We start from the raw sequence: 26,612 nt of genomic DNA on the forward strand, positions 1-26,612 counted from the left end.
CACCACAGTCACACCACACGGTCACATCACCACAGTCACACCACACGGTCACACCACACGGTCATATCACCACAGTCACACCACACGGTCATATCACCACAGTCACACCACACGATCACACCACACGGTCACACCACACAGTCACACCACACGGTCATATCATCACAGTCACACCACACGGTCATATCATCACAGTCACACCACACGGTCATATCATCACAGTCACACCACACGGTCACACCACACGGTCATATCACCACAGTCACACCACACGGTCATATCACCACAGTCACACCACACGGTCACATCATCACAGTCACACCACACGGTCATATCATCACAGTCACACCACACGGTCATATCATCACAGTCACACCACACGGTCATATCATCACAGTCACACCACACGGTCATATCATCACAGTCACACCACACGGTCATATCATCACAGTCACACCACACGGTCATATCATCACAGTCACACCACACGGTCATATCATCACAGTCACACCACACGGTCACACCACACGGTCATATCACCACAGTCACACCACACGGTCATTATCACCACAGTCACACCACACGGTCATTATCACCACAGTCACACCACACGGTCACATCACCACAGTCACACCACACGGTCACATCACCACAGTCACACCACACGGTCACATCACCACGGTCACACCACACGGTCACACCACACGGTCACACCACACGGTCATATCACCACAGTCACACCACACGGTCACACCACACGGTCATATCACCACAGTCACACCACACGGTCACACCACACAGTCACACCACACGGTCACATCACCACAGTCACACCACACGGTCATATCACCACAGTCACACCACACGGCCACACGGTCACACCACACGGTCATATCACCACAGTCACACCACACGGTCACACCACACGGTCACACCACACGGTCACACCACACGGTCACATCACACGGTCACACCACACGGTCACACCACACGGTCACACCACACGGTCACACCACACGGTCACACCACACGGTCAGATCACACGGTCACATCACCACAGTCACACCACACGGTCACATCACCACAGTCACACCACACGGTCACATCACCACAGTCACACCACACGGTCACATCACCACAGTCACACCACACGGTCACATCACCACAGTCACACCACACGGTCACACCACAGTCACACCACACGGTCATATCACCACAGTCACACCACACGGTCATATCACCACAGTCACACCACACGGTCATATCACCACAGTCACACCACACGGTCATATCATCACAGTCACACCACACGGTCTCACCACAGTCACACCACACGGTCACACCACACAGTCACACCACACGGTCATATCACCACAGTCACACCACACGGTCACACCACACAGTCACACCACACGGTCATATCACCACAGTCACACCACACGGTCATATTACCACAGTCACACCACACGGTCACACCACACGGTCATATCACCACAGTCACACCACACGGTCACACCACACGGTCATATCACCACAGTCACACCACACGGTCACACCACACGGTCATATCACCACAGTCACACCACACGGTCATATTACCACAGTCACACCACACGGTCACACCACACGGTCATATCACCACAGTCACACCACACGGTCATATCACCACAGTCACACCACACAGTCACACCACACGGTCACATCACCACAGTCACACCACACGGTCACACCACACAGTCACACCACACGGTCACACCACACGGTCACACCACACGGTCACACCACACGGTCATATCACCACAGTCACACCACACGGTCACATCACCACAGTCACACCACACGGTCACACCACACGGTCATATCACCACAGTCACACCACACGGTCACACCACACGGTCATATCACCACAGTCACACCACACGGTCACACCACACGGTCACACCACACGGTCATATCACCACAGTCACACCACACGGTCACACCACACGGTCATATCACCACAGTCACACCACACGGTCATATCACCACAGTCACACCACACGGTCATATCACCACAGTCACACCACACAGTCACACCACACAGTGATATCACCACAGTCACACCACACAGTCACACCACCACAGTGATGCTATCAGGAGCTGTTAAAGAAGTTGGATCTATATCCTATGGAGTTTAGCAGAATGTGGATGACCTTAATGAAGCATCTCGGATCCTGAGGGGATGTGAAGGTGTTTCCATCAGTGGGAACGTCTCAGTCAAAGGAACAGTTAAAGGATTGGGGGCAGACACTTAAACCTGAGGTGTGTCGGGGCTTCTCACAGAAGGAAGGGAATCTCTATAATTTTCCACCTAGGGGGTGTGGAGACTGAAACACTGGGAGTGTGTAAACAGGAGAGAGAGAAATGTTGGACATATTAGAATCAGAATCCTTTATTATCGCCAAGTATGAGGACACATACAGGGAATTTGATGCCGGTTTCCCTGAGCTCTCTCTGTACAGAATTAAAAGCAACAAAAACAATAGTGCAAATAATCATAAACTATATACAATGAGGTCCACCTCACTGAATGTACAGGTGGACTTGATTTATAGTAGACTAAAATTCAATGTTCATAAAACTGATGGCATACGGAAAGAAACTGTTCTTGTACCTATTTGTCCTGGCATACAGTGATCTAAAGCGCCTACCAGAAGGAAGGAGTTGGAACAGGTGACGTCCGGGGTGTGATGGGTCTACAATAACGCTGCTTGCTCACTTCCTGACTCTGGATGCATATAAGTCCGGGATCGAGGGCAGCTTCACACCAATAATCCTTTCTGCAGCCCTGCCCGTTCTTTGGAGTCTATTCTTGTCTTGTTTGGTAGCTGATCCAAACCAGACAGTGATGGATGAACAGAGAACAGACTGGATTATTCCTGAATAGAATTGAATCAGCAGCTCCTGAGGCAGGTTGTACTTCCTGAGTTGAAGTAGGAAATACAACCTCTGCTGAGCCTTTTTGATAAGAGTGTCCGCGTTGGGTGTCCACTTCAGGTCCTGGGAGATTGTGACACCCAGAAATCTGAAGGTCTCCACAGCAGACACAATACTGTTGAGAATAGTAAGTGGGGGGAGTATTGGGGGGCTCCTCCTGAAGTCCACTGTCATCTCCACAGTCTTGAGCGTATTTAGCTCCAGATTGTTCTGACCACACCGGAGGGCCAGCCGTTCCACCTTCCGTCTGTATGCAGACTCATCACCGTCTCGGACAGGGCCAATGACAGTTGTGTCGTCTGCAAACTTCAGGAGTTTAACAGATGGATCCTGTGAGGTGCAGTCATTAGTGTAAAGGGAGAAGAGCAGTGGGGACAGCACGCATCCCTGGGGGGCACCGGTACTGATTGTCCGGGTGCTAGAGATGATGCTCCCCAGCCTCACTTGCTGCACCCCGTCAGTCAGGAAGCTTGTGATCCACTGACAGATGGCGGGGCTCTGAGGGTGATAGGGAATTGCCAAAGAAGAGGAGATGTAGCCTGGGGTAGATCAGCTATGATTACATTGATGGTGGGATCGGTTAGATGGGCCGAATAACCTCTTTCTACTCCTGTGCTCTGTGAGGAAGCATTTCTTGATTGTCTGGTTTCTGACTTCAAGGTTGCCCCCCACGCCCCCCCCCCCCCAGCCTGGTATGGGAATCTGTCAGCCAGAGCCCTCACTCCATGACGAGGAGTCATCCCCAAGTGACCGGGTGTCGCCATGTTACAGTGGTCTCACCGTTGGCTGAGCTGGCCTCCATGAGCAGTAGTTTGACGATGTTGAGATAGCCCTTCGCACAGGCGAGGTGTAGGGGTCTGTCGCCAACCTCTCCGCTGACACTGGCATCTGCTCCAAACCTCAGCAATAGACGGGTGACCTGTATGGATATATTATTGTATTACAACACTAGGTCATCAGCCCCAGTCCCCCCAACCGTCTCTGCCCTCTCTTCTTATACCCAACTCCAAATCTTCAAAAGGCAATGCCTCAAGTAGTTGGCATCCATTACTAAGGATCCTTGCCATCTGGGACATGCCCTCTTCTCATTACTACCATCATGGAAGAGGTACAGGGGCCTGAAGACACACATTCAACATTTTAGGAAGAGCTTCTTCCCCTCTGCCATCAGGTTTCTAAACAGTCCATGAACACTAACTCACTATTCTGTGCTCTTTTTGCACTGCTTTTGCTTAAAGTATATTTCCTGCTGTAATATAACAATTGTTTATGTCTTGCATTGAGCTGCAAAACAAATTTCATGACATATGTCAGTGATAATAACGGACTCTGATTTATTCTGGTTCCCTGTCCGGGGAATTCTGAAGAGGGTTCTCTGGGATCATCTGGTATGAGGCTCCTGAGTTCTGGTCTTGACCACAGAGTCACAAGGAAGTGAGAGGGGGACAGAGTAATGCTGCAGAGAAACAGGCCATTTGGCCCATATCTTTGATTCTGACCAAGGTGCCTTACTGAGCTAGTCCCATTTGCCTGAATTTGGCCTAAATCTCTATAAATCAGGGGTTTCCAACCCTTTTATGCCATGGACCCCTATCAAGGGGTCTGTAGACCCCAGGTTGAGACCCCCTGCCTTCAACCATCAAAAGGGCAGCATGGTGGTGTGGGATTAGCACAACACTTCGCAATATCAGCAATTGGGGGATCCAAGTTCAAAGTCATCTCGCACTTCAGCTATATCCACTGCTCCAACATCATCTTATAGACAGTGGATATCCGCACTGCAACATGGGGCATGGAACAGTACGGCACAGGACAGGCCCTTTGCCCACAGTGTTGTGCTGAACCAATTAAATAAGTGATCAAATGAACAGCTAAACTAATCTTCCACCTACACAATCAAATTTCTGAATTCAAAGTCGTTATTATCAAAGTATGTATATGTCACCATATACCACCTTTAGGCTCCAAGGGTAGTCATAGCCAAAGGGTGGTATTGGGGACGAGCTCCTACTGCTAAACAAATGCTCTTCATGGTGTGTGTCTCAAACAGCCTCTGACAACCAAGTCCAGCTCCTGGCCTTCACGTGTGGCGTAGTTCTTATGTCTGGTGGAGCTGTTCTCACTGACAGGGCAAGGGGCAAAGATGGGCCAGTGGCGCGTTAAAACTAGTTGCTCCGGACAGGTGGGGCTCATTAACCACAGATGGTAGCTCATCTAGGAGAGGGAAAACTCTGATTTCAAACCTCCGCTGCCTGAAAGGCTTTGGGAGTAAACCCTGAGGAAAAATCCGGAGTCGGAGTCCCGAAGACGGCTGACTGCTGTACCCAGCACCGGCACGGCAACTCCTGCGATGCTGCTGGCACCAAACCGTACCGACCTCCGTCGTTCCTTTGGACCCGTCATCAGCATGGGGGGGGGGGGTCCCACTGACGGATCTCCATATCAACTCTGCCCTGGCTTGCGCCCTGGAGGAGCCACTCTTAGTGACTACCCATGGTCAACCACGATCGATGGAGGCCACACTACACACACCACCCTGGAGAGGGAAACTCCAATTACAAACCCCCACTGCCTTGCGTCTATACTCGCTCACAGGAAAGGCTTTGGGAGTAAACCCTGAAGAAAAATCCGGAGTCGGAGTCCCGAAGGCGGCTGACTGCTGTACCCAGCACCGGTACGGCAACTCCTGCGATGCTGCTGGCACCAAACTGTACCGACCTCCGTCGTTCCTTTGGACCCGTCATCAGCATGGGGGGGGGGGGATCCCACTGACGGATCTCCATATCAACTCTGCCCTGGCTTGCATCCTGGAGAAGCCACTCCCAGTGACTACCAAAGGCACAATACCCATGGTCGACCACGACCTACAGAGGCCACACCACACACACCACCCTGAGATTCATTTTTTCACAGGCATTGACTGGAAAGTAAATAGATTCAATATAATTTATGAAAAATTATGCTTAAGCAAAGACTAACAAACACCCAACAAGTGTCCATATCCCCCCCATTCCCTACACATCCAAATGCTTCTTGAAGCACATCAATTGCCTCTAAAGTTTAAAGTATTCTTCCCCTTGGAAGTTTTCATGTTTTATAACATTGAATCACATTGGATTTAATTTGTTTTTTTTACACTGATCAACAGAAAAAGTGTCTTTCACATCAAAGTGAAAACAGATTCCTACAAAGTGATCTAAATTAATTTCAAAAATAAAATACAAAGTAATTGATTGCAAAAATGTTCACCCCTTTAATATGACACACCAAACCATCACTGGTGCAGACAACTGGTTTTAGAAGTCACATAATTAGTTAAGTGGAGATCACCTGTGTGCAGTCAAGGTGTTGCAACTGATTGTAGCAAAATTACACCTGTGTCTGGAAGCTCCAACTAGTATCCTGGCAAAAACTACACCATGAATACAAAAGAACACTCCAAGTGACTCTGAGAAAAGGTTATTGAAAAACACAAGTCAGGAGATGGATACAAGAAAATTTCCAAGTCACTGAATATCCCTTGGAGAACTACTGTCAACCATCAAGAAATGGCAGGAATATGGCATAGATGTGAATCTGCCTAGAGGCCATCCTCAAAAACTGAGTGACCGTGCAAGAAGGGGACTAGTGATGGAGGCCACCAAGAGACGTATGACAACTCTGGAGGAGTTAGAAGCTTCAGTGGCTGAGATGGGAGAGACTGCACAAACAACTGTTGCCCAGGTTTTTCACCGGTCGCAACTTTATGGGAGAGTGGCAAAGAGAAAGCCACTTGAAAAAAACTCACATGAAATCTCAGCTAGAGTTTGCCAGAAGTCATGTGGGAGACTCTGGAGTCAGCTGGAAGAAGGTTCGATGGTCTGAAGGCAAAATTGCACTTTTTGGCCATAAGACCAAACAACTCACATCATCAAAACACGCCATCCCTACCGTGAAGCATGGTGGTGGCTGCATTGTGCTTTGGGGACGCTTCACTGCAAGCAAGCCCTGGAAGGCTTGTGAAGGTAGAGGGTAAAATGAATGCAGCAAAACACAGGGAAATCCTGGAGGAAAACTTGATGCAGTTTGCAAGAGAACGGCCACGGGAGAAGATTGGTTTTCCAGCAAGATAACGTCCCGAACCATAAAGCCAAAGCTACACAGAAATGGCTTAAAACAACAAAGTTAATGTCCTGAAGTGACCAAGTCAGAGTCCAGACCTAATCCAATTGAGAATTTTTGGCTGGACTTGAAAACAGCTGTTCACTCATGATCTCCATGCCATCTGACAGAGCTTGAGCTATCTTGTAAAGAAGAATGGGGGAAAAATTGCAGTGTCCAGATGTGCAAAGCTGAGAGACCTATCCACACAGACTCAAGGCTGTGATTGCTGCCAAAGCTGCATCTACAAAATACTGACTTGAAGGGTTTAAGTAACTATGCAATCATTTTGTGTTTAGTAACTGTGATAAATTTAGACCAATTTGTAGAAAATTTTCACTTTGACATAAGGGTCTTTTCTGTTGATCAGTGTCAAAAAAAGCCAAATTGATTCACAGTGGATTTAATGTTGTAAAACATGTAAACTTCCAAGGGGAGGGGTGAATACTTTTTATAAGCACTGTATGTCACCATGGCTGAGGTGTAGTAACTGCTCCTAAATCTGGTGCTGCGAGTCCTGAGGCTCTTGTATTGTCTTCCAGATGGCAGCAGCATGTCCTGGGTGGTGGAGGTCCCTGATGATGATGCTGTTCTCCTTTGCCAGCATTTCATGTGGATGTGCTCAATGAGTGCCAGGTCTTTACCCACAAATTACTGGGCCAGATCTACTACTTGTGTTTGCTTTCACCAACAACCCATTTTTCACTCTGTGTAAAAAAAACTGATCCCACACATCTCCTTTGAAGTTACCCCCTTGCCCCTTAAATGCATGCTCTCGGTGTTGTACATTCCCACACTGGGGAGAGGAAACTGCCTGTTCTGCCTGTGCCAGTGGTGTGCCTTTACCCCGGAAGCTGCAGGGATACCTGCTCGTGGCCGAAGTAAGCGGCAATGTGCAGAGGAGTGAAGAAGACAGCATCTTGCACGTTGACGAAAGCACCGTGTTGGAGGAGGATATCAACAGTCTGCAGAGAGAAACAGGACATGATTAGAAGGCGAAGGGACAGGGGCGGTCTCCATAAAGGGGGGGGCAGGTGCTGAAGGTAGAGGTGTCTTTCCTGGTCACTGTCTCCTTGTTCAAGGGTCAAACAGTGGCAAGGTAGCATAGTGGTTAGTGTAATGATTCACAGCGCCAGTGATCACAGATTGAGGTTCAATTCCTGTTACTGACTGTTTGCATGTTCTCCCCGTGACCACGTGAGTTTCCTCCGGGTATTCTCGTTTACTTCCACAGGGTTAGTAAGCATGGTGACAGTTGCAGGTTGCCCCCAGCACATCTTTGACTGTGCTGGTTGTTGATGCAGACTGCACATTTCATTGTATGTACATGTGACAAATAATCTTTAATAAAGCTAATTTACTTCAGATACTGTGGATGATACGAAGGTAGCTGGAGGGGCAGGTAGTGCTGAGGGAGTAGGGAGTCTGCAGTAGGACTTTGACAGATCAGGAGAACGGGAAATGAAGAGGCACATGAAATATAATATAGAGAAGTGTATGGTTGTGCACTTTTGTTGAAGGAATAAATGCATGGACTATTTTCTAAGTGGAGTAAAGTCAGAAATCAGAGAAATCCTGCAGTCCTCGTGCAGGATTCACTAAAGGTTAACTTGCAGGTTGAATCGGTGATAAGGAAGGTAAATGCAATGTTAGCATTCATTTCAAGAGGAATAGAATATAAAAGCAAGGATACTGAGGTTTTATAAGGCATTGGTCAGACCATACTTGGAATATTGTTTTGGACCTCTTATCTAAGAAAAGATGGGCTAGCATTGGAGAGGGTCCAGAGGAAGTTTGTGAGAATGATCCCAGTAATGAAAGGGTTTACGTATGAGGAGCATTTGCTGACTCTGGGCCTGTATTCAGTAGAGTTTAGAAGAACGAGTGGGGATCTCATTGAAATCTATCAAATATTGAAAGGCCAAGATGGATTGGATGCTTCGGGCAGAGGAAGGCCCTTACCTCACTGTGACCGGCAATGGTGGCGATGTGCAGAGCAGTCAGTGCTCCATACCCCACCTGCTGAATGTCAGCACCACCGTGGAGGAGAGCAGTTACCAGGTCGGAGCTTGCCTGTGGACAAGAGCCAGAGGTCATCACCAACGGAGCCCTGTACCCACGGAGACACACGCACACACTAAGACAGGGAGACAGCAGATACATGCACGCACACACTAAGACAGGGAGACAGACAGACTCACACATACACTAAGACAGGGAGACAGCAGATACATGCACGCACACACTAAGACAGGGAGACAGACAGACTCACACATACACTAAGACAGGGAGACAGACAGATACATGCACGCACACACTAAGACAGGGAAACAGACAGACTCACACATACACTAAGACAGGGAGACAGACAGATACATGCACGCACACACTAAGACAGGGAAACAGACAGACTCACAGACACACACTACAACCCACCCTACTGCCACACGGAAGAGCCCACACACCTCTGTTGTCCCACTCGCTCACCATACTACCCTGCCCCAGGATCACATCATAAAGCTGCAGAGGGTTGTATCCCGGGCACAGCCCTCCCCACCTTTGAAGGAGACCTCCATCACAGAAGACATTCCCATCTGGGACATGCTGGGTATTCATTACAACCACTAATGGGTCACAAAGTGAGACTGGTTAATTGTTAATGTAATTACAGTGTTTAAGGAATCAGTGAAGGATGTCCCTCTGTACCAGAACATCTGTCAGGATGTAATTAACACAATTAGTCTCATTGATTAGTGGGTTGTAACAGTTTGCTGCTGTTGTACACAGGACCCTGTACTGATCACAGTGTGGAATAAATGGGACCTGGTTTAAATCACCAACTCTCACAGGCTCACCTCACTGACTGTGGCCCCAGCCCACAGTACACTTCTCACAGATCTCTGCTTTGGAGACAAAACCTTTTGTTCAAAAGTAAATCACTTAGACCATAATACAATTTCACATAGAAGCAGAATTAGGCCATTTGACCCATCAAGTCCGCTTCACCATTGCATCATGGCTGATTTAGCATCCCTCTCAACCCCATTTTCCTTTCTTCTCCCAGTCACCTTTGATACCTTGACAAATCAAGAACATATCAACCTCCGCTTTAAATACACCCTATGACTTGGCCTCCGCAGCATTTATTCAAGAAAGACTGGCAAATGTCTACATAGATTCTGTGGAGAGCGTTCTAACTGTTTGCAACATCATCCAGTATGGAAGGGCCATTGCACAGAATCAGAAAAAGCTGCAGAAAGTTGTAAACATGACCAACTCTATCCTGGGCACTCACTACCACACTGCTGAGGGCACCTTCTAAAGGGGGCATCCATCATTCAGTTCATGTCCCTCTTCTCATACCTACAGCCATGGAGGTGGTGCAGGAGCCTGTAGTGAATTAGAAAACAGCTTCTTCCCTTCTGCCATCAGATTTCTGAATGGACAATGAACCCACGAACACTACCTCACCATTTTTATGCTCTCTTTTTGCATAAATAGTTCTTGCATTTCTTATTGCAACTTATAGCATTTTTTAAACTTTATTGCTGCTGCAAAACAACAAATTTCAAATTTGTCAGTAATAATAATCCTGATTCTGGTCAGCACAACACAGTGGGCTGAAGGGCCTGTTCTGTGTTCTATGTACAATAAACAATCTTACATCTTGAACTGGAGGTCTCTGAAGCCAGGATGCAGTGGCTCTGTGTGGAGACTCTACTGTCCCACTATCACACTCACCTTGTACGCAGCCAGGTGCAAAGCAGTGAATCCGTTCCTGGTGAGCCGGGAGGGGCGGAGGCCTTTCAGCATCAGGGTCCTCACGTGTGCCTTGTTACCTGTTAACAAACTACAGCATGAACACTGAACGCCCAGGTCTAATCCTGCACTTCAAAATTAGAAGGGAGGGAACCAGAGGGTGGTTTGTACAGGGGACAAGCTGCCAGAGAAGATGGTCAAGACAGGTACATTAATGACATTTACAAGGTTCTGAGACAGTAAAATGGATAGGAACAATTTAGAGAAATATGGGCCAAATGCATCCAAAATGGATCTTGTTCAGCACAGTCCAGGTGGGCTAAAAAGCCTTTTCCTGTGCTCTATGATGCTATGATTGATGGGACACGCTTGAAGGGCTGAGTGACCACTTATTACTCCTCTTTCCTCTGCTCCTCAGTGCAGGGATGTAGGGAAGAGCATATGGGAGGGGGTGGGGTTGATGGCAAGACCTCTCACAGAGCCAGAACTGCCCCAACGGACTGAATGGGCCTCTGCCAGTACAATCAAGTAAAACAAAGTCTTACTTCCTTCAAGTTTTGTGTCAGAAGACCAAGGGGTTGATAGTGGACTTCAGGAAGGGGAAGTTGAAGGAACACACACACTTTCATTGAAGGATCAGCAGTGAAAAGGGTAATCAGTTTCAAGTTCCTGGGTGCCAACCTCTCTGAGGATCTACCCTGGACTCAACTGGGATGGAATTACAAAGAAGGTATGACAGCAGCTATATTTCATTAGGAGTATGAGAAGAATTGTTGTGGGAAAAAAATCAATTTTTGAATTAAATTTTGTTGTCAAGCTTGACGAGCTAAGCATTGCCCAAGATTTGGGTCAGAGGGTGACAGGATAAGATGCAGACTCTGTCTTGCTTGTGCGAGCTAACAATAGGTCATGCCAATAAAGAGGTATTGGTGACCTTTGGCTGGCTAATAGGGGGAGTGAATATGGATATGCAGTTCTAATGTTGTGCACCGCACAGAAACATGTGTAGACTGGCAGATACCTAACAAGTGCTTCTTGAATTCATTGAATAATGTTTAGCTGTTGGCTATTGTCCAAACTTTTACTGTATAAAATTAAGATGTAACCTGAAGTTGATTGAGTGGTAAGGCAACAGCTCCCTGTGGCTTAGCCATATACCAAGGTCTGTGTCTTTATTTCTGTTTGATTACTGGGTAAATTATCTTACAGTAAAATATGGTAAAACGTGGAAGATTTTTTGACAATTGTTATGTCACCAAAGACACTTGCAAATTTCTACAGATGTACCATGGAGAGCATTCTGACTGGCTGCATCACCGTCTGGTATGGAGGGGTCACTGACCAGGATCATTAACATCTGTGGAAGATTGTACTCAACCAGCTCCATCATGGGTTCTAGCCTTCCCAGCATCGTGGATACCTTCAAAAGGCAATGCCTCAAAAAGGCAGCACACATAAATAAGGACCAGTATTTGCCCTCTTCTAGTTGCTAGCATCAAGGTGGTGGTACAGGAGTCTGAAGAGGGACACTCAACATTTCAGGAACATCTTCTTCCCCACCACTATCAGATCTCTGAATGGACAATGAACCAAAGACCAATACCTCACTATTTATTTTCCTCTTTTTTGCATCACTTATTTAATTTATATACTTAATTGATAGTTTTTATTATTATACATTGCAATGTACTGCTGCCGCAAAGCAACAAATCTCATTACGTGTGAAATTAAATCTGACTCTGACTCATTGCTTTTCTGTTGATAGCTGGTTGAGTTTGACTTGAGGCATGGGGGGGGGGGGGGGAACCTGATTTCCAGGGGAAGGTTTACACGTCCAATATTCCCAGCATGCAGGACATCTTCAAAATGTGATGCCTCAGGAAGGTGGCATCCATCTTAAAGACCTCTATCACCCAGTACATGCCCCATCTCTCACTGCTACCATCAAGGAGGAGGTACAGAAGTCTGAAGACTCACACTCAACGTTTCAGGAACAGCTTTTTCTCCTCCGCCATCAGATTTCTGAATGCACAATGAACTCACAAACAATACTTCACTATTTTTCCTCATTTTGCACTACACATCTGATTATTTAAAAATATACTTTGTAATTTATAGTTTTAATTGATATGTATTGAATTGTACTGCTGCCCCAAAACAACAAATTTCATGACATATGTCAGTGATATTAAATCTGATTCTGATCCTGTTCTCCCATGTACTTGTCATTTCATTTTTAATCTTTAGCCTGGGGTACATCTCATCCGGTCCCGGCGACTTATCCATTATAAATCTACTTTGATAATAAATCTACTTTGAAGTTTAAACTTACTTTGAAGTAGATGGACAAAAAGGGTCAGCATGGAATTACCTGTTTCTGTGGTTCTACCATCAGGCTCCTGAACCAGTGTGGATAACTTCACTCAGCGCAACACTGAACAGATTCCACAACCTATGGATCTGTGCTTCTGCCATCACACTCCTGAAGCAGTGTGGATAACTTCAGTCAATGTAACACTGAACCGATTCCACAACTCACTGTCAAGGGCTCTACAACTCATCCTCTCAGTATGATTTATTTATCATTATTATTTGTTTATTTTTCTATATGCACAACGTATTCTTTTGCACTTTGGTTGTTTGTCAGAATTTGTGTGTGTGTGTAGTTTTTCATTAATTCTATTGTATTCAGTTGTTCTACTATGAATGCCCACAAGGAAATGGATCTCAGGGTTGTATTTGGTGACATATACACTCTTTGATAATAAATTTGCTTTGAAATTTTGAAGGAGGCAGACTCTGGTTGGTCACCAGCATTCAAAGTTCAAAAACTTCAACATAAATTTACTATCAAAGTACATATATATGTGACCACATACAGCCCTGAGATTCACATTCACAGTAAATACACAGAAACAAGCCATGCAAAATAATAATAAAAAATAAATAATTAACCAATAAATATTGAGAATGAGATGAAGAGACCATTCAATATACTCTTCACTACACATCTATAGAAGTTTGTCAAAGTTTTAGATGTCATGCCAAATCTTTGCAAACCCATAAGGAAGTACAGGCAGTGCTGTTCTTACTTCCTAATTACACTTTTGTGTTGGGCTTAGGACAGTCCTCCGAAATACTGAGGAATTTAAAGTTTATGACCCTTTCCACCTCTGATCATCTGCTGAGGACTGACTCACGGACCTCTGGTTGATGGGTAATAACTCCTTCTGAACCTCGAGGCTCCTGTACCTCCTTCCTGATGGCAGTAGTGAGAAGGACACATGACCTGGGTGGTGGCAGTCCTTGATGATAGATGCTGCTCTTCTGCGACAGCTCTCCATGAAGACGTGCTCAATGGGGTGGGGAGGGCATTACCTATGATGGACTTTGTAGACATAGTAGAATGCGTTGGAAGAGCTGGGGGGGGGGGGTGTGAAACCACAGTGGTCTGCCTATGAGGTGAGAATGCTAACACCTGGGTATTGGCTGTACAGGAGCTGCTCCACCCACACAGGAGTATGGGGGCTGCTGAGTGGGACTCACCATCACAAATACAGCAGAGGTGAAGAAGGGAGAGTCCATTCTCTGTCCGGTAGTTCATGTTTACTTTGCCGAAGGCTTCATCCGAGCTGCAGAGAGAGCGACACCAGGCCAGTGTCAACTGTGGAAGGTGGTGTTTTTCACTTTCCAGTCCAAATCCCCCACTCTTACCCCTCTATTAAAATGGGGCCCCCAAGGGTTTAAAGGGAGTGGGTGACTGGGTCCAAATGGATTTAAATGGAGCAGGAAACAGGGTCCTAGTGGGTTTAAAGGAAGCCGGAGGCAAAGTCCTGGTGGGTTTAAAGGGAGCAGGAGATTACCCCTATTAGGACCCTAAGGGAGCAGGAAACAGGTTCCTAATGGGTTTAAAGAGAGTGGGAAACAGGGCCCTGGTGGGTTTAAAGATTACGTCAGATATAAGCCTACAGACAGCCTGATGCAGAACCAAGGGGATCTCTGAATGAGACATCAAGTTATCAAATTTACAATATTATAAAGGGTGCTTCATGGTCAGCATGGGGTGAGTGGACTCAAGGACCTGGGTTGTGGCGATGACTCCAGGACTACAAACATGGCCACCGTCGCTGACTTAACTTGGACACTCATAACCTTCTGGGGTCCAATGGGTCCACTGCGTCCATAGTTAAAGTGTGACCCTCTCAACAGTAACTTGCATTTATATAGCACCTTTAGTGCAGTCATCCCCATCAGACCCACACACCCTACCTCTTCACCAGGGCACTGTTCAGACAGCTTCTCAGAGGAGCCAAGGGCATCTGAGACAGGAAGGGGTTTAGGGGCCAGAGGGTGTTATAGAGACAGGGAGGGGTATAGAGGTCAGAGGGGATTATAGAGATGAGCAGGGGCAGAGAGTAGGGAGGAGTTTACTGAGAGAGGGAAGGATGTTGGGGTCTGAGGGGATTACAGAGCCAGAGAGAAGAGTAGGGGCTGAGAAGATTACAGAGACTGGAAGTGGTGCAGGGTTCCTAAAAGGGTTACAGAAATGGGGATTTGTGTAGGGGTCCAATGGGGTTACAGAGATGGGGAGGGGTGTAGGGGCTGTAAGGAGCAGGAGGCACTGTGAGAATGGGAGGGAGGGAGTTGGGGATGGCTTGCAGGGTAGAAGATCTGTAGAGGGTGGGGGTGCAGGAGTTGGGTTGGGAGAGTGAGGGAGGGTGAACAGGTGCTGGACTGTGGAAAGGATTCTAGAATGGCTGAGGTTGTCATCAGTCAATAAGTCAATGTAAAGTAGGGTTGAGGATATATGGAGGAGAAGTGGGTGGTGGGGCAGAATGTGATGTAGGATCCTTCCCTACCCAGGGACAACGTCTCTGCTGAACTGCTCAACAATCCCAGTCATCTCCTCCTCACCTGAAGACGTGCTTAAGTTCTACCAGTTCACTCTCCTTAATGCGCTGATCATCCTGCAGCTTCTCAATCGCCACTGCATACGACTCACTCACTTTCTTCTTCCACTCATCTGTCGGCAATGACAACATCTTGGTCAACAGCTCTCATCCTCCCCAAGCCTCATGCCTCACTGACTCCTGTTTGTGTCTGATCATTGAGATCCCCTTTGTCCCAGCAGTGTGGACACTTATACATCAATCCTCGATCCAAGAGATAATTCTGCTTGCACTCATTCTCCATAAGAATCTTCACTCCCTATTCCTTCTGAAAATCCCTTCAAAAACTTCCTTTGTAACCATTATCCAACTTGATGTCCAATTCAGCAGATGATAATTGGACATCTATTGAACAGTGATTTTGCAATGTTAATGCTATCATTTTTTTAGAAATAGCTTTTTTATATAAAGTTGATCCTTTTATCCATCCTATATTAGAACACAGAACAATTCAGTATTTAACAGGCCTTTGGCCCACAATGTCCTGCCAAATCAGTGCTTCAGTATTCACTATGGAAAAGGAACTTGGCGATTGTAAGGATGACTTGCAGTGGGCTGAAAAGCTTGAGCATGTAGATATTAAGGAAGAGGATGTGCTGGAGATTTGGAAAGCATTAAGTTGGATAAGTCACCTGGTCAGACAGTATGTACCCTAGGCTACTGTGGGAAGTGAGGGAAGAGATTGCTTAGCCTCTGGCAATGATCTTTGCATCATCAATGAGGATGTGAGAGGTTCCGGAGGATTGGAGGGTTGCAGATGTTGTTCCCTTATTCAAAAAAGAGTAGTGATAGCCCAGCAAATTATAGATCAGTGAGTCTTACTTCAGTGATTGATAAGTTGATGGAGAAGATCCTGTGAGGTAGGATCTATGAACATTTGGAAAGGCATAACACCATTAGGAATAGTCAGCGTGGCTTTGTCAAAGGCAGGTTGTGTCTTACGAGCCTAATTGAATTTTTTTGAGGATGTGACTAAACACATTGATGAAGGTAGAGCAGTAGATGTAGTGTATATGGATTTTAGCAAGGCCTTTGATAAGGTACCCCATGCAAGGCTTATTGAGAAAGTAAGGAGGCATGGGATCCAAGGGGACATTCCTTTGTGGATCCAGAACTGGCTTGCCCACAGAAGGCAAAGAATGGTTGTAGACGGGTCATATTCTGCATGGAGGCTGGTGACCAGTGGTGTGCCTCAGGGATCTGTTCTGGGACCCCTACTCTTTGTAATTTTTATGAATGACCTGGATGAGAAAGTGGAGGGATGGGTTAGTAAACTTGCTGATGACACAAAGGTTGGGGGTGTTGTGGATAGTGTGGAGGGCTGTCAGAGATTACAATGGGACATTGATAGGATGCAAAACTGGGCTGAGAAGTGGCAGATGGAGTTCAACCCAGTTAAGTGTGAAGTGGTTCATTTTGGTAGGTCAAATATAATGGCAGAATATAGCATTAATGGTAAGACTCATGGCAGTGTGGAGGATCAGAAGGAACTCAGGGTTCGAGTCCAAAGGACACTCAAAGCTGCTACACAGGTTGATTCTGTGGTTAAGAAGGCATACGGTGCATTGGCCTTCATCAATCGTGGGATTGAGTTTCAGAGCCAAGAGGTAATGTTACAGCTATATAGGACCCTGGTCAGACCCCACTTGGAGTACTGTGCTCAGTTCTGGTTGCCTCACGACAGGAAGAACGTGGAAACAATAGAAAGGGTGCAGAGGAGATTTACAAGGATGTTGCCTGGATTGGGGAGCATGCCTTATGAGAATAGGTTGAGTGAACTCGGCCCTTTCTCCTTGGAGCGACAGAGCATGAGAGGTGACCTGATGGAGGTGTACAAGATAATGAGAGGCATTGATCGTGTGGGTAGTCAGAGGCTTTTTCCCAGTGATGAAATGGCTAGCATGGGAGGGCATAGTTTTAAGGTGCTTGGAAGTAGGTACAGAGGAGATGTCAAGGGTAAGTTTTCTTTTTAAAAATGCATAGCGTGGTGAGTCCATGGAATGAGCTGCTAGCGGAAATGATAGGGTCTTTTGAGAGACTCCTGGATGGCTACATGGAGCTTAGAAAATAGAGGGCCATGGGTAAAGCCTAGGTAGTTCTAAGGTACAGATATGTTTGGCGCAGCTTTGTGGGCTGTGGGTCTGTATTGTGTTGTAGGTTTTCTATGTTTCTAAATCACTTAAGAGCAGAATTAGGTTTTATATCCCTGGCATATGTTGCAAAATTTGGTAACTTAGCAGCAGCAGAACAATACAATACATGATAAATATAGAAAAAATAAGTAAATTGTAGTAAGTATTAGGGTTACATATATGTGTACATTAAATAATTAAATTTAAAATGTTGTAAAAAACACATTTAATTTTTTAAAAGTGAGGTAGTGTTCGTGGTTTCAATCCCCAGTTAGGAGTCGGATGGCAAAGGGGAAGAAGCTGTTTCTGAAAGGTTGAGTGTGTCTTCAGGCTGCATCTCCTTCCTGATGGTCACAATGAGAAGAGGGGATGTTCTGGATGATGGAGGTTTTTTCTGAGGCACAACTCCTTGACAATATCTTGGGTACTACGGAGGTTAGTACCCATGATGGGGATGACAATTTTTACAACTTTGTGTAGCTTCTTTTGATCCTATGCAGTAGTTCCCCCCCCCCCTTTCTAGGCAGTGATGTATCCAGTCAGAATGTTCGCCTGCAGAAGTTTGAGTTTCTTTTAAGTGACAAACCAAATCTTCTCAAACTCCACTGTCTTGCCTTCTTTATAGCCGCATTGATGTGTTGGGCCTAGGTTAGATATTGATATCCAGGAACTTGAAATTGCCCACTCTCTCCAGTTCTGATCCCTCTGAGGATTGGTTCATGTTCCATTGTCTTATCTTTTCTGAAGTCCACAATCAGCTCTTTTGTCTGACTGACATTAAGTGAAAGGTTGCTGTTGTGACACCACTAGTTGGTATATCTCACTCCTGTACCCCTCTCGTCTCCACCTGAGATTCTGCCAACAATGATTGTACCTTAAGCAAATTTGTAAATAGCATTAGAGCTGTGCTGAGCCACGCAGTTATGTGTATAGAGAGAGGAGAGCAGTGGGCTAAGCACACATCCCTGAGGTGTGCCAGTGTTGATCACCAGTGAGGAGGAAATGTCATTACCAATCTGCACAGGTTGTCGTCTTCCGGTTAGGAAGTCGAGGATCCAATTGTAGAGGGAGGTATAAAGGGCCAGGTTCTGTAGCTTTTCAATCAAGACTGCAGGAATAATGACTAATACTGTAGGACCACAAGACATCATTATCATTAGGTGCCACTTTATATGATCTGTGCAATCATGGTTTTTGACCATGATTGCTCTTGACAAATTTTCCTACAGAAGTGCTTTACCATTGCCTTCTTCTGGACAGTGCCTTTATAAGATGGGTGACCCCAGCCATTATCAATACACTTCAGAGATTGTCTGCCTGGTGTCGGTGGTTGCAAAACCAGGACTTCTGAAATGTACCAGTTGCTCATACGACCATCCACCACCTGTTCCATGGCTTCACTTGACCCTGATCAAGGGGCTAAACAGGTGCTACATCTTGCCCAAGCAAATTAGAAGAGGGAAGGACTGCCTTACACTTCCCACTGGTAGAGACACATCTTTACCCCGCCACTCCCCCATAAGACATAAGAGTAGAATTAAGTCATTCTTAGGCTATCCTGAGACTGTCTCTGGGTCCTATAACCCCCACTATTGGAAACATCATCTCTATATCAACTCTATCTAGGCCTTTCAACATTTGATAGGTTTCAATGAGATCCCCACTCATTCTTCTAAACTCCAATGAGTACAGAGACATCACACATTTCTTATACGTTAACCCTACCATTCCCAGATCATTCTTGTGAGCCTCCTCTGGATCCTCCCCAATGCCAGCGCATCCTGTTTAGATAAGAGGCTCAAAACTGCTCACAATACTCCAAGTATGGTCGGACTGATACTTTATATGATGCCTTAGCATTATATCCTTGCTTTTATATTCTCGTCCTCTCAAAGTGAATTCTGACATTGCATTTGCCTACCTCACCACGGACTCAGCCTGCAAGTTAACCTTTAGGGAATCCTGCATGAGGACTCCCAAGTCCCTTTGCACCTCTGATATCTTTATTTTTTTTTCCCCATTTAGAAAATAGTCAATATTTATATTTCCTCTACCTAAGTGCATGACCATACCATACACTTCCCAACACTATATTCCATCTGTCATTTCTTTGCCCTTTCTTCTATTGTCTAAATCCTTCTGCAAATTCCCTTCTTCTTTGACACTTCCTGCCACTCATCTATCTTCATATTGTCTCCAAACATGCTCGCAAAGCCATCAATTCCATCACCCACATCTTTGGCATATAATATGAAAATTAATGACCATAAGACCATAAGATTTAGGAACAGACGTAGGCCATTCAGCCCAGAGTCTGCTCCGCCATTCAATCATGGGCTGATCCACTTCGTCCAGTCATCCCCATTCCTCTGTTGTCTCCCCAGACCCTTTGATGCCATGGCTAATCAAGAACCTATCTATCTCTGCCTTAAATACACCCAATAACTTGGCCTTCACAGCAGCTCATGGTAACAAATTCCACAGATTTACCACCCTCTGACTAAAGTAATTTCTCTGCACCTCTGTTCTAAATGGATGTCCTTCAATCCTGAAGTCGTGTACTCTTGTCCTAGAATCCCCTACCATGGGAAATAACTTTGCCATATCTAATCTATTCAGGCCTTTTAACATTTGGAATGTTTCTATGAGATCCCCCCCTCATTCTCCTGAACTCCAGGGAATACAGCCCAAGAGCTGCCAGACATTCCTCACATGGTAACCCTTTCATTCCTAGAATCATTCTTGTGAATCTTCTCTGAACCCTCTCCAATGTCAGTATATTCTTTCTAAAATACGGAGCCCAAAAGTGAACACAACACTCCAAATATGGTCTCACGAGTGCATTATGGAACCTCAACATCACATCCTGGCTCCTATATTCTGTACCTCTAGAAATGAATGCCAACATTGCATTCGTCTTCTTCACAACCAACTCAACCTACAGGCTAACTTTTAGGGTATCTTACACAAGGACTTCCAAGTCTCTTTGCATCTTTGCATTTTGAATTCTCTCCCTATCTAAATAATAATCTGCCCATTTATTTCTTCCACTAAAGTGCATGACCAAACATTTTCCAACATTGTATTTCATTTGCCACTTCTTTGCCCATTCCCCTAAACTATTTAAGTTTCTGCAGGCTTTGTTTCCTTAACACTACCCGCTCCTCCACCTATCTTTGTATCATCGGCAAATTTAGCCTCAAATCCCTTAATACTGTTGTCTAAATCATTGACATACAGCATAAAAAGTAACGGTTCCAACACTGACCCCTGTGGAACTCCACTGGTAACCAGCAGCCAGCCAGAATAGGATCCCTTTATTCCCACTTTTTTCTGCCGACCAGCCAATACTCCATGCACTGTAGTAACTTCCCTGTAATTCCATGGGCTCTTATCTTGCCGAGCAACCTCACATGCGGCACCTTGTCAAAGGCCTTCTGAAAATCCAAGTACACCACATCTACTGCATCTCCTTTGTCTACCCTGCTTGTAATTTCCTCAAAGAATTGCAGTAGGTTTGTCAGGCAGGATCTTCCTTTCAGGAAACCATGCTGGCTTTGGCCTATCTTGTCATGTGGCTCCAGGTACACCATAATCTCATGCTTAACAATCGATTCCAACAACTTCCCAACTGCTGATGACAGGCTAACAGGTCTGTACTTCCCTTTCTGCTGCTTCACCCTTCTTAAATAGGAGACCCAATAGTGACCCCTGCAGAACACCACTAGTCACTGGCTGTCAACCATAAAACCCCCTTTATTCCCACTCTTTGCCAGTCAGCTAATCTACTATCCATGCTAACATCTTTCCTGTAATACCATGGGCACTTATCTTGTTTAGCTGCCTCATGTGCAGTAACACGTCAACGGCCTTCTGAAAAAAATAAGTATACATCATCCACCAACTCTTCTTTATCTATCCTGCCTGTTATTTCTTCAAAGAATTCTAACAATCTGCAGGCAAGATTTTGCCTTAAGGAAACCATGCTGACTTTGGCCTATTTTATCGTGTGCCTCCAAGTACCCCAAATCCCCATCCTTAATAGACAGGCTAAGTGGCCTACGATTTCCCTTCTCCAGCCACTCCCCCTTCAGCAATTTTCTAGTCCTGCGGAACCATTCCAGAAACTAGTGATTCTTGAAAGATCACTACTAATGCCTCCACAATCTTTTTAGCTACTTCTTTCAGAACCTGGGTGTACCCTATCCAGTCCAGGTGACTTATCAAGCTTTATGCCTTTTTGCTTCTTAAGAACCGTCTCCTTAGTAATAATAACTACACTCACTTCTGCCCTAGCTCTTTCAAGTTTCAGGCATTGTGCTAGTGGGTAGACAGGTAGATCCTCTCCCTCAGAACCCCCTTCAGTAACCTCCCCACTGCTGATGTCAGGCTCACCAGCCTGTATTTCCTAGCTTGTCCTTGCAACTCTTCTTCAATCAAGGCAAAACATTATCCAGTCTGAAACCTCACCCGTGGCTGAGAAAGATAAAGATACCTCTGCCAGGGCCTCAGCAATTTCTTCCCTTGCTCCCCATAATGTCCGAGGATACACATATCCACATTTATGCCCCTCAAGAATGCCAGCATCTCCTCTTTTCAGAACATCAGCAAGTTTCAGGACATCACTGTTTCCTCCCAGAATTCTCCAGGTTCCATGTTATTCTCCATGGTAAATCAGTCTTCACTGTGGAAGGCACTAGCAGAATGCCAGATGTTGAGGGAGAGATGGAAGAGAAAAGAGTGTAGTTACTATTACAAGGGAGAAGGTGCTCGAAAAGCTGAAAGACCTAAGGGCACACAAGTCACCTGGGCAAGATGAACTGCAGCCTAGGGTTCTGAAAGAGGTAGAGATTGTGGAGGTATTAGTAATGATCTTTGAAGAATCATTGGAATCTGGCATGGTGCCAGGTGACCAGAAAATTGAAAAGGTCACTCTACTCTTTAAGAAAGGACGAAGGCAGCAGAAAGGAAATTATAGACCGGTTAGCCTGACCTTATGGTTGGGAAGATATCAGAGTGAATTGTGAAGGATGAGGATATGGAGTATTTGCTGACACAGGGGAAGTCAGCATAGTTTCCTTAATGGCAAATCTTGCCTGCTGAAACTGTTTGAATTGAGATTACAAGTAGGACTGATAAAGGCAATACAGAGGATTTTATATATTTGGACTTTCAGAAGGCTTTTTACAAAGTGTCACACGAGGCTGCTTACCAAGGTAAGAGCCCATGGCATTACAGGAAAGTTACTGGCATGGTTAGAGCAGTGGCTGAATGGTAGGAGGCAGCGAGTGGAAATAAAAGGATTCTTTTATGGTTGGCTGCCAATGACTAGTGGTGTTTTGCAGGGTCAGTGTTGGGACCACTTCTTTTTATGCTATATATCAATGATTTAAATGATGGAATAGATGGCTTTGTTGCTAAGTTTGCAGATGATATGAAGATTGGTGGGAGGGGCAGGTAGTATTGAGGAAACAGGTAGGATGCAGAAGGATTTAGTCAGATTAGGAGAATGGGCAAGAAAGTGGCAAATGAAATACAATGTTGAAAAATGCATGGTCGTGCAATTTGGTAGTAGAAATAAATGTGTTCTAAATGAGGAGAAAATCCGAAAGTCAGAGATGCAAAGGGACTTAGGACTTAGGAGTCCTTGTGCAGAACACCCTAAAGATTAATTTGCAGTTCGAGTCGGTGGTGAGGAAGGCCAACGCAATGTTAGTATTCATTTCAAGAGGTCTAGATTACAAGAGCAGGGATGTGATGCTGAGGCTTTATAAGGCACTAGTGAGGCCTCACCTTGAGTATTGTGAACAGTTTTGAGCTCCTCATCTAAGAAGAGATGCTCGCATTAGCGAAGGTTCAGAGGAGGTTCACAACGATGATTCTGGGAATGAAAGGTTTATCATACAAGAAATGCTTGACAACTCTGGATTTGTACTCTGGAATTTAAGAGGCTGAGGCGTGATCTCATTGAAACCTTTCAAATGCTGAAAGGCCTATATACTGTATATAGAATAGATGTGGAAAGGATGTTTCCTATGTTGGGGAGTCTAGAACAAGAGGGCACAGCCTCAGGTTAGAGGGGCTTCCACTTAAGACAGAGATGCAGAGAAATTTCTTCAGCCAGAGGGTGGGGAATTTGTGGAATTTATTACCACAGGCAGCTGTGGAGGCCAGGTTGTTATGGCAGGGCTCGATAGGTTCTTGATTGGATGCAACATCAAAGGTTATGGGGAGAAGGCTGGGGAATGGGGCTGAGCAAGGGGAAAAAGGATCAGCCACGATTGAATGGTGGAGCAAACTCAATGGGCCAAATGGCCAAAATCTGTCTTATGGTGTAATGGTCTTAAATACAGATGAGAAGTACATACTTAACACCTCACTCATTGCCTGTAGCTCTACAGAAACAACAGCACTTACCCGTAAGGAAACCCATTCTCTGCCTAGTTACATACTGTACTGATAGAATCTCTCAGGATTCTTCTTTACCTTATCTACCAAGTTTATCTTATGTCCCCTTTTAACCCTCCTTATTTCAGTCTGCCCCTACACCCTGTACTCCTATTTGGAGTTGGTTAAAAGGTTGGCACAACATCATGGGCTAAAGGTCTTGTACTGTGCTGAACTGTTCCATTTTATATCTGTTAACACTCAAGGGATTCATTGATCCCTGATGTCTGTACCTGTCATATGCTTCCTCCTTTTTCCTGAACAGAACCCTTATCAGCCAGACTTGCCCTTCCTGGTGGCCTCAAATTTCCGTCTCTCACTTTCCAAAGCCTCCTACTTGCTGAACATCCCTCCCCCCACTCGACCTTTGTAAATTCCTGTCTTATGCCGTCAAGATTAATCTTGTCCTAGTGTAGGATGTTAACTTGTTGATCAGTCCTACCTTGTTCCAGAACTACTTTAAAATTAATAAACTAAAGTTCACTGCTGATAAAGTGCTCCCCACTGTCATCTTAGCCACTTGCCCAGCCTCATTTCCTCACAGGAGGTCCAGTGTGCCTCTCCCCCTCTCCAGGAAGGCTACCTGAATTAACACACGCAAAATGTTGGAAGAGCTCAGATCAGGCATCATCTAGGTAGGGGAATAAACAGTCGACATTTCACCCTTCATCTGGACTGGAAAGGAATGGTGAAGATGCTAGATAAGAACATGGGGGGTGGGGAAGAGTACGAACTGGTATGTGATAGGTGAGAGCAGGTGGGTGGGGGTGTGAAGTGAGAAGCTGGGAGGTATGAGTAGAAGGCAGGAGAGGAGAGTGGACTTTAGGAGAAAAGAAAGGAGGAGGGGTGTCAGAGGTAGGTGATAAGCCGGTGAGGAGACAAGAAGGGGCGAGAGGGAAACCGGAATGGGAAAAGAAAGGAGAGAGGAAAGAAATTACCAGAATTTAGAGAAATCAATGTTCATGCCATCAGGTACATACTGCTTGAAAAAACTCCTGGACATAATTATCAAATTCTACCCATCTAATCCTTTAATACTACAGCTGTCCAGGTCAATATATGGGAAGGTAAAATTACTTTTACAAGCCTATTCTTGCATTTCTCTGCAATCCAATTCTCATTGGGTATTGTGTGGGGTAGAACTATTGTACAATCCAATCAAAATGACCCCTCTCTTCTTATTTCTCGGTTCCATGCACCCATCTTCACTGGACATTCTCCCATGGATATCCCGCATCCACTTGAAGAACACTCCTTCATTCAGAGAGCTATTCCTTCCTTTCTTAAACATAAGAAGTTCTACTGATGCTGGAAATCCAGAGTAACACACACAAAATGCTGGAGGAACTCAACAATTTCTATGTAGAGGAATAGTCAATTTTTTGAACCAAGAACCTTCTCTATAGATGCTGTATGACTGCTGCGTTCTTCCAGCATTTTGTATGTGCATGTGTCCCTTCTTTCTTCCCTGCTATATCTTTCCTGAACACCTTTTATTAATAAATATAAGACTATAAGAAATAGGAACAAAATTAAACCATTCAACCCTTTGAGCCTGTTCCACCGTTCCATCACCATCATGGCTAATTTATTATTCTTCTCAACCCCATTCTCCTGCCTTCTCCTCATAACCTTTCATGCTCCAACTAATCTAAAATTTATCAACCTCTACTTTAAATATATCCAATAATGATAATAATAATAACAGCCATCTGTGGTAATAAATTCCAGATAGTTACCATCCTATGGGCTAAAGAAATTCCTGATCTCTGTTCTAAAGGTACTGTACATCCCAAAGGGCTGTGCTCTCTGGTCTAGACTCCCCCACTATAAGAAACATTCTCCCCACATCACTCTGTCGAGACCTTTCAATATACAATAGGTTTGAAAGAACAGGATTCTGCAGTGGATTAAAGAAGCTGCAGAAAGTTGTAAAATTAGTCAAATCCATCATGGGTTCTAGTGTCCGCAGTATCCAAGACATCTTCAAGGAGCGGTGTCTCAGAAAGGCAGTGTCCATCATTAAGGACCCCATCATCCAGGTCATTCCTTCTTCTCATTGGTACCGTCAGGAAGGAGGTTCAGAAGCCTGAAGGCACACACGCAGTGATTTGGGAAGCTTCTTCCCCTCTGGCATCTGATTTCTATATGGGCATTGAATCCATGAACACTACCTCACTATTTTTAAAATTATTTCTGCTCATGTACA

General features: G+C 45.3%; 1 protein-coding gene across 3 annotated transcripts in view; it reads right to left on the reverse strand.

Annotated features, from left to right (window-relative positions):
- Positions 1-26,612, reverse strand: part of tnni3k (TNNI3 interacting kinase) — a 170,237-nt gene that overhangs the window by 120,733 nt on the left and 22,892 nt on the right. For all 3 annotated transcript variants that reach the window (XM_059983675.1, XM_059983676.1, XM_059983677.1), the window contains 6 exons: positions 15,790-15,898; positions 14,422-14,507; positions 10,858-10,955; positions 9,079-9,189; positions 7,983-8,081; positions 3,757-3,895 (listed from right to left, as the gene is read on the reverse strand). In XM_059983675.1, the coding sequence (XP_059839658.1) occupies positions 3,757-3,895; positions 7,983-8,081; positions 9,079-9,189; positions 10,858-10,955; positions 14,422-14,507; positions 15,790-15,898 (642 nt within the window). The remainder of the gene's footprint in view (positions 1-3,756; positions 3,896-7,982; positions 8,082-9,078; positions 9,190-10,857; positions 10,956-14,421; positions 14,508-15,789; positions 15,899-26,612) is intronic.

Source organism: Hypanus sabinus, chromosome 11 (genome assembly GCF_030144855.1).
Source record: "Hypanus sabinus isolate sHypSab1 chromosome 11, sHypSab1.hap1, whole genome shotgun sequence".
Lineage (NCBI taxonomy): Eukaryota > Metazoa > Chordata > Chondrichthyes > Myliobatiformes > Dasyatidae > Hypanus > Hypanus sabinus.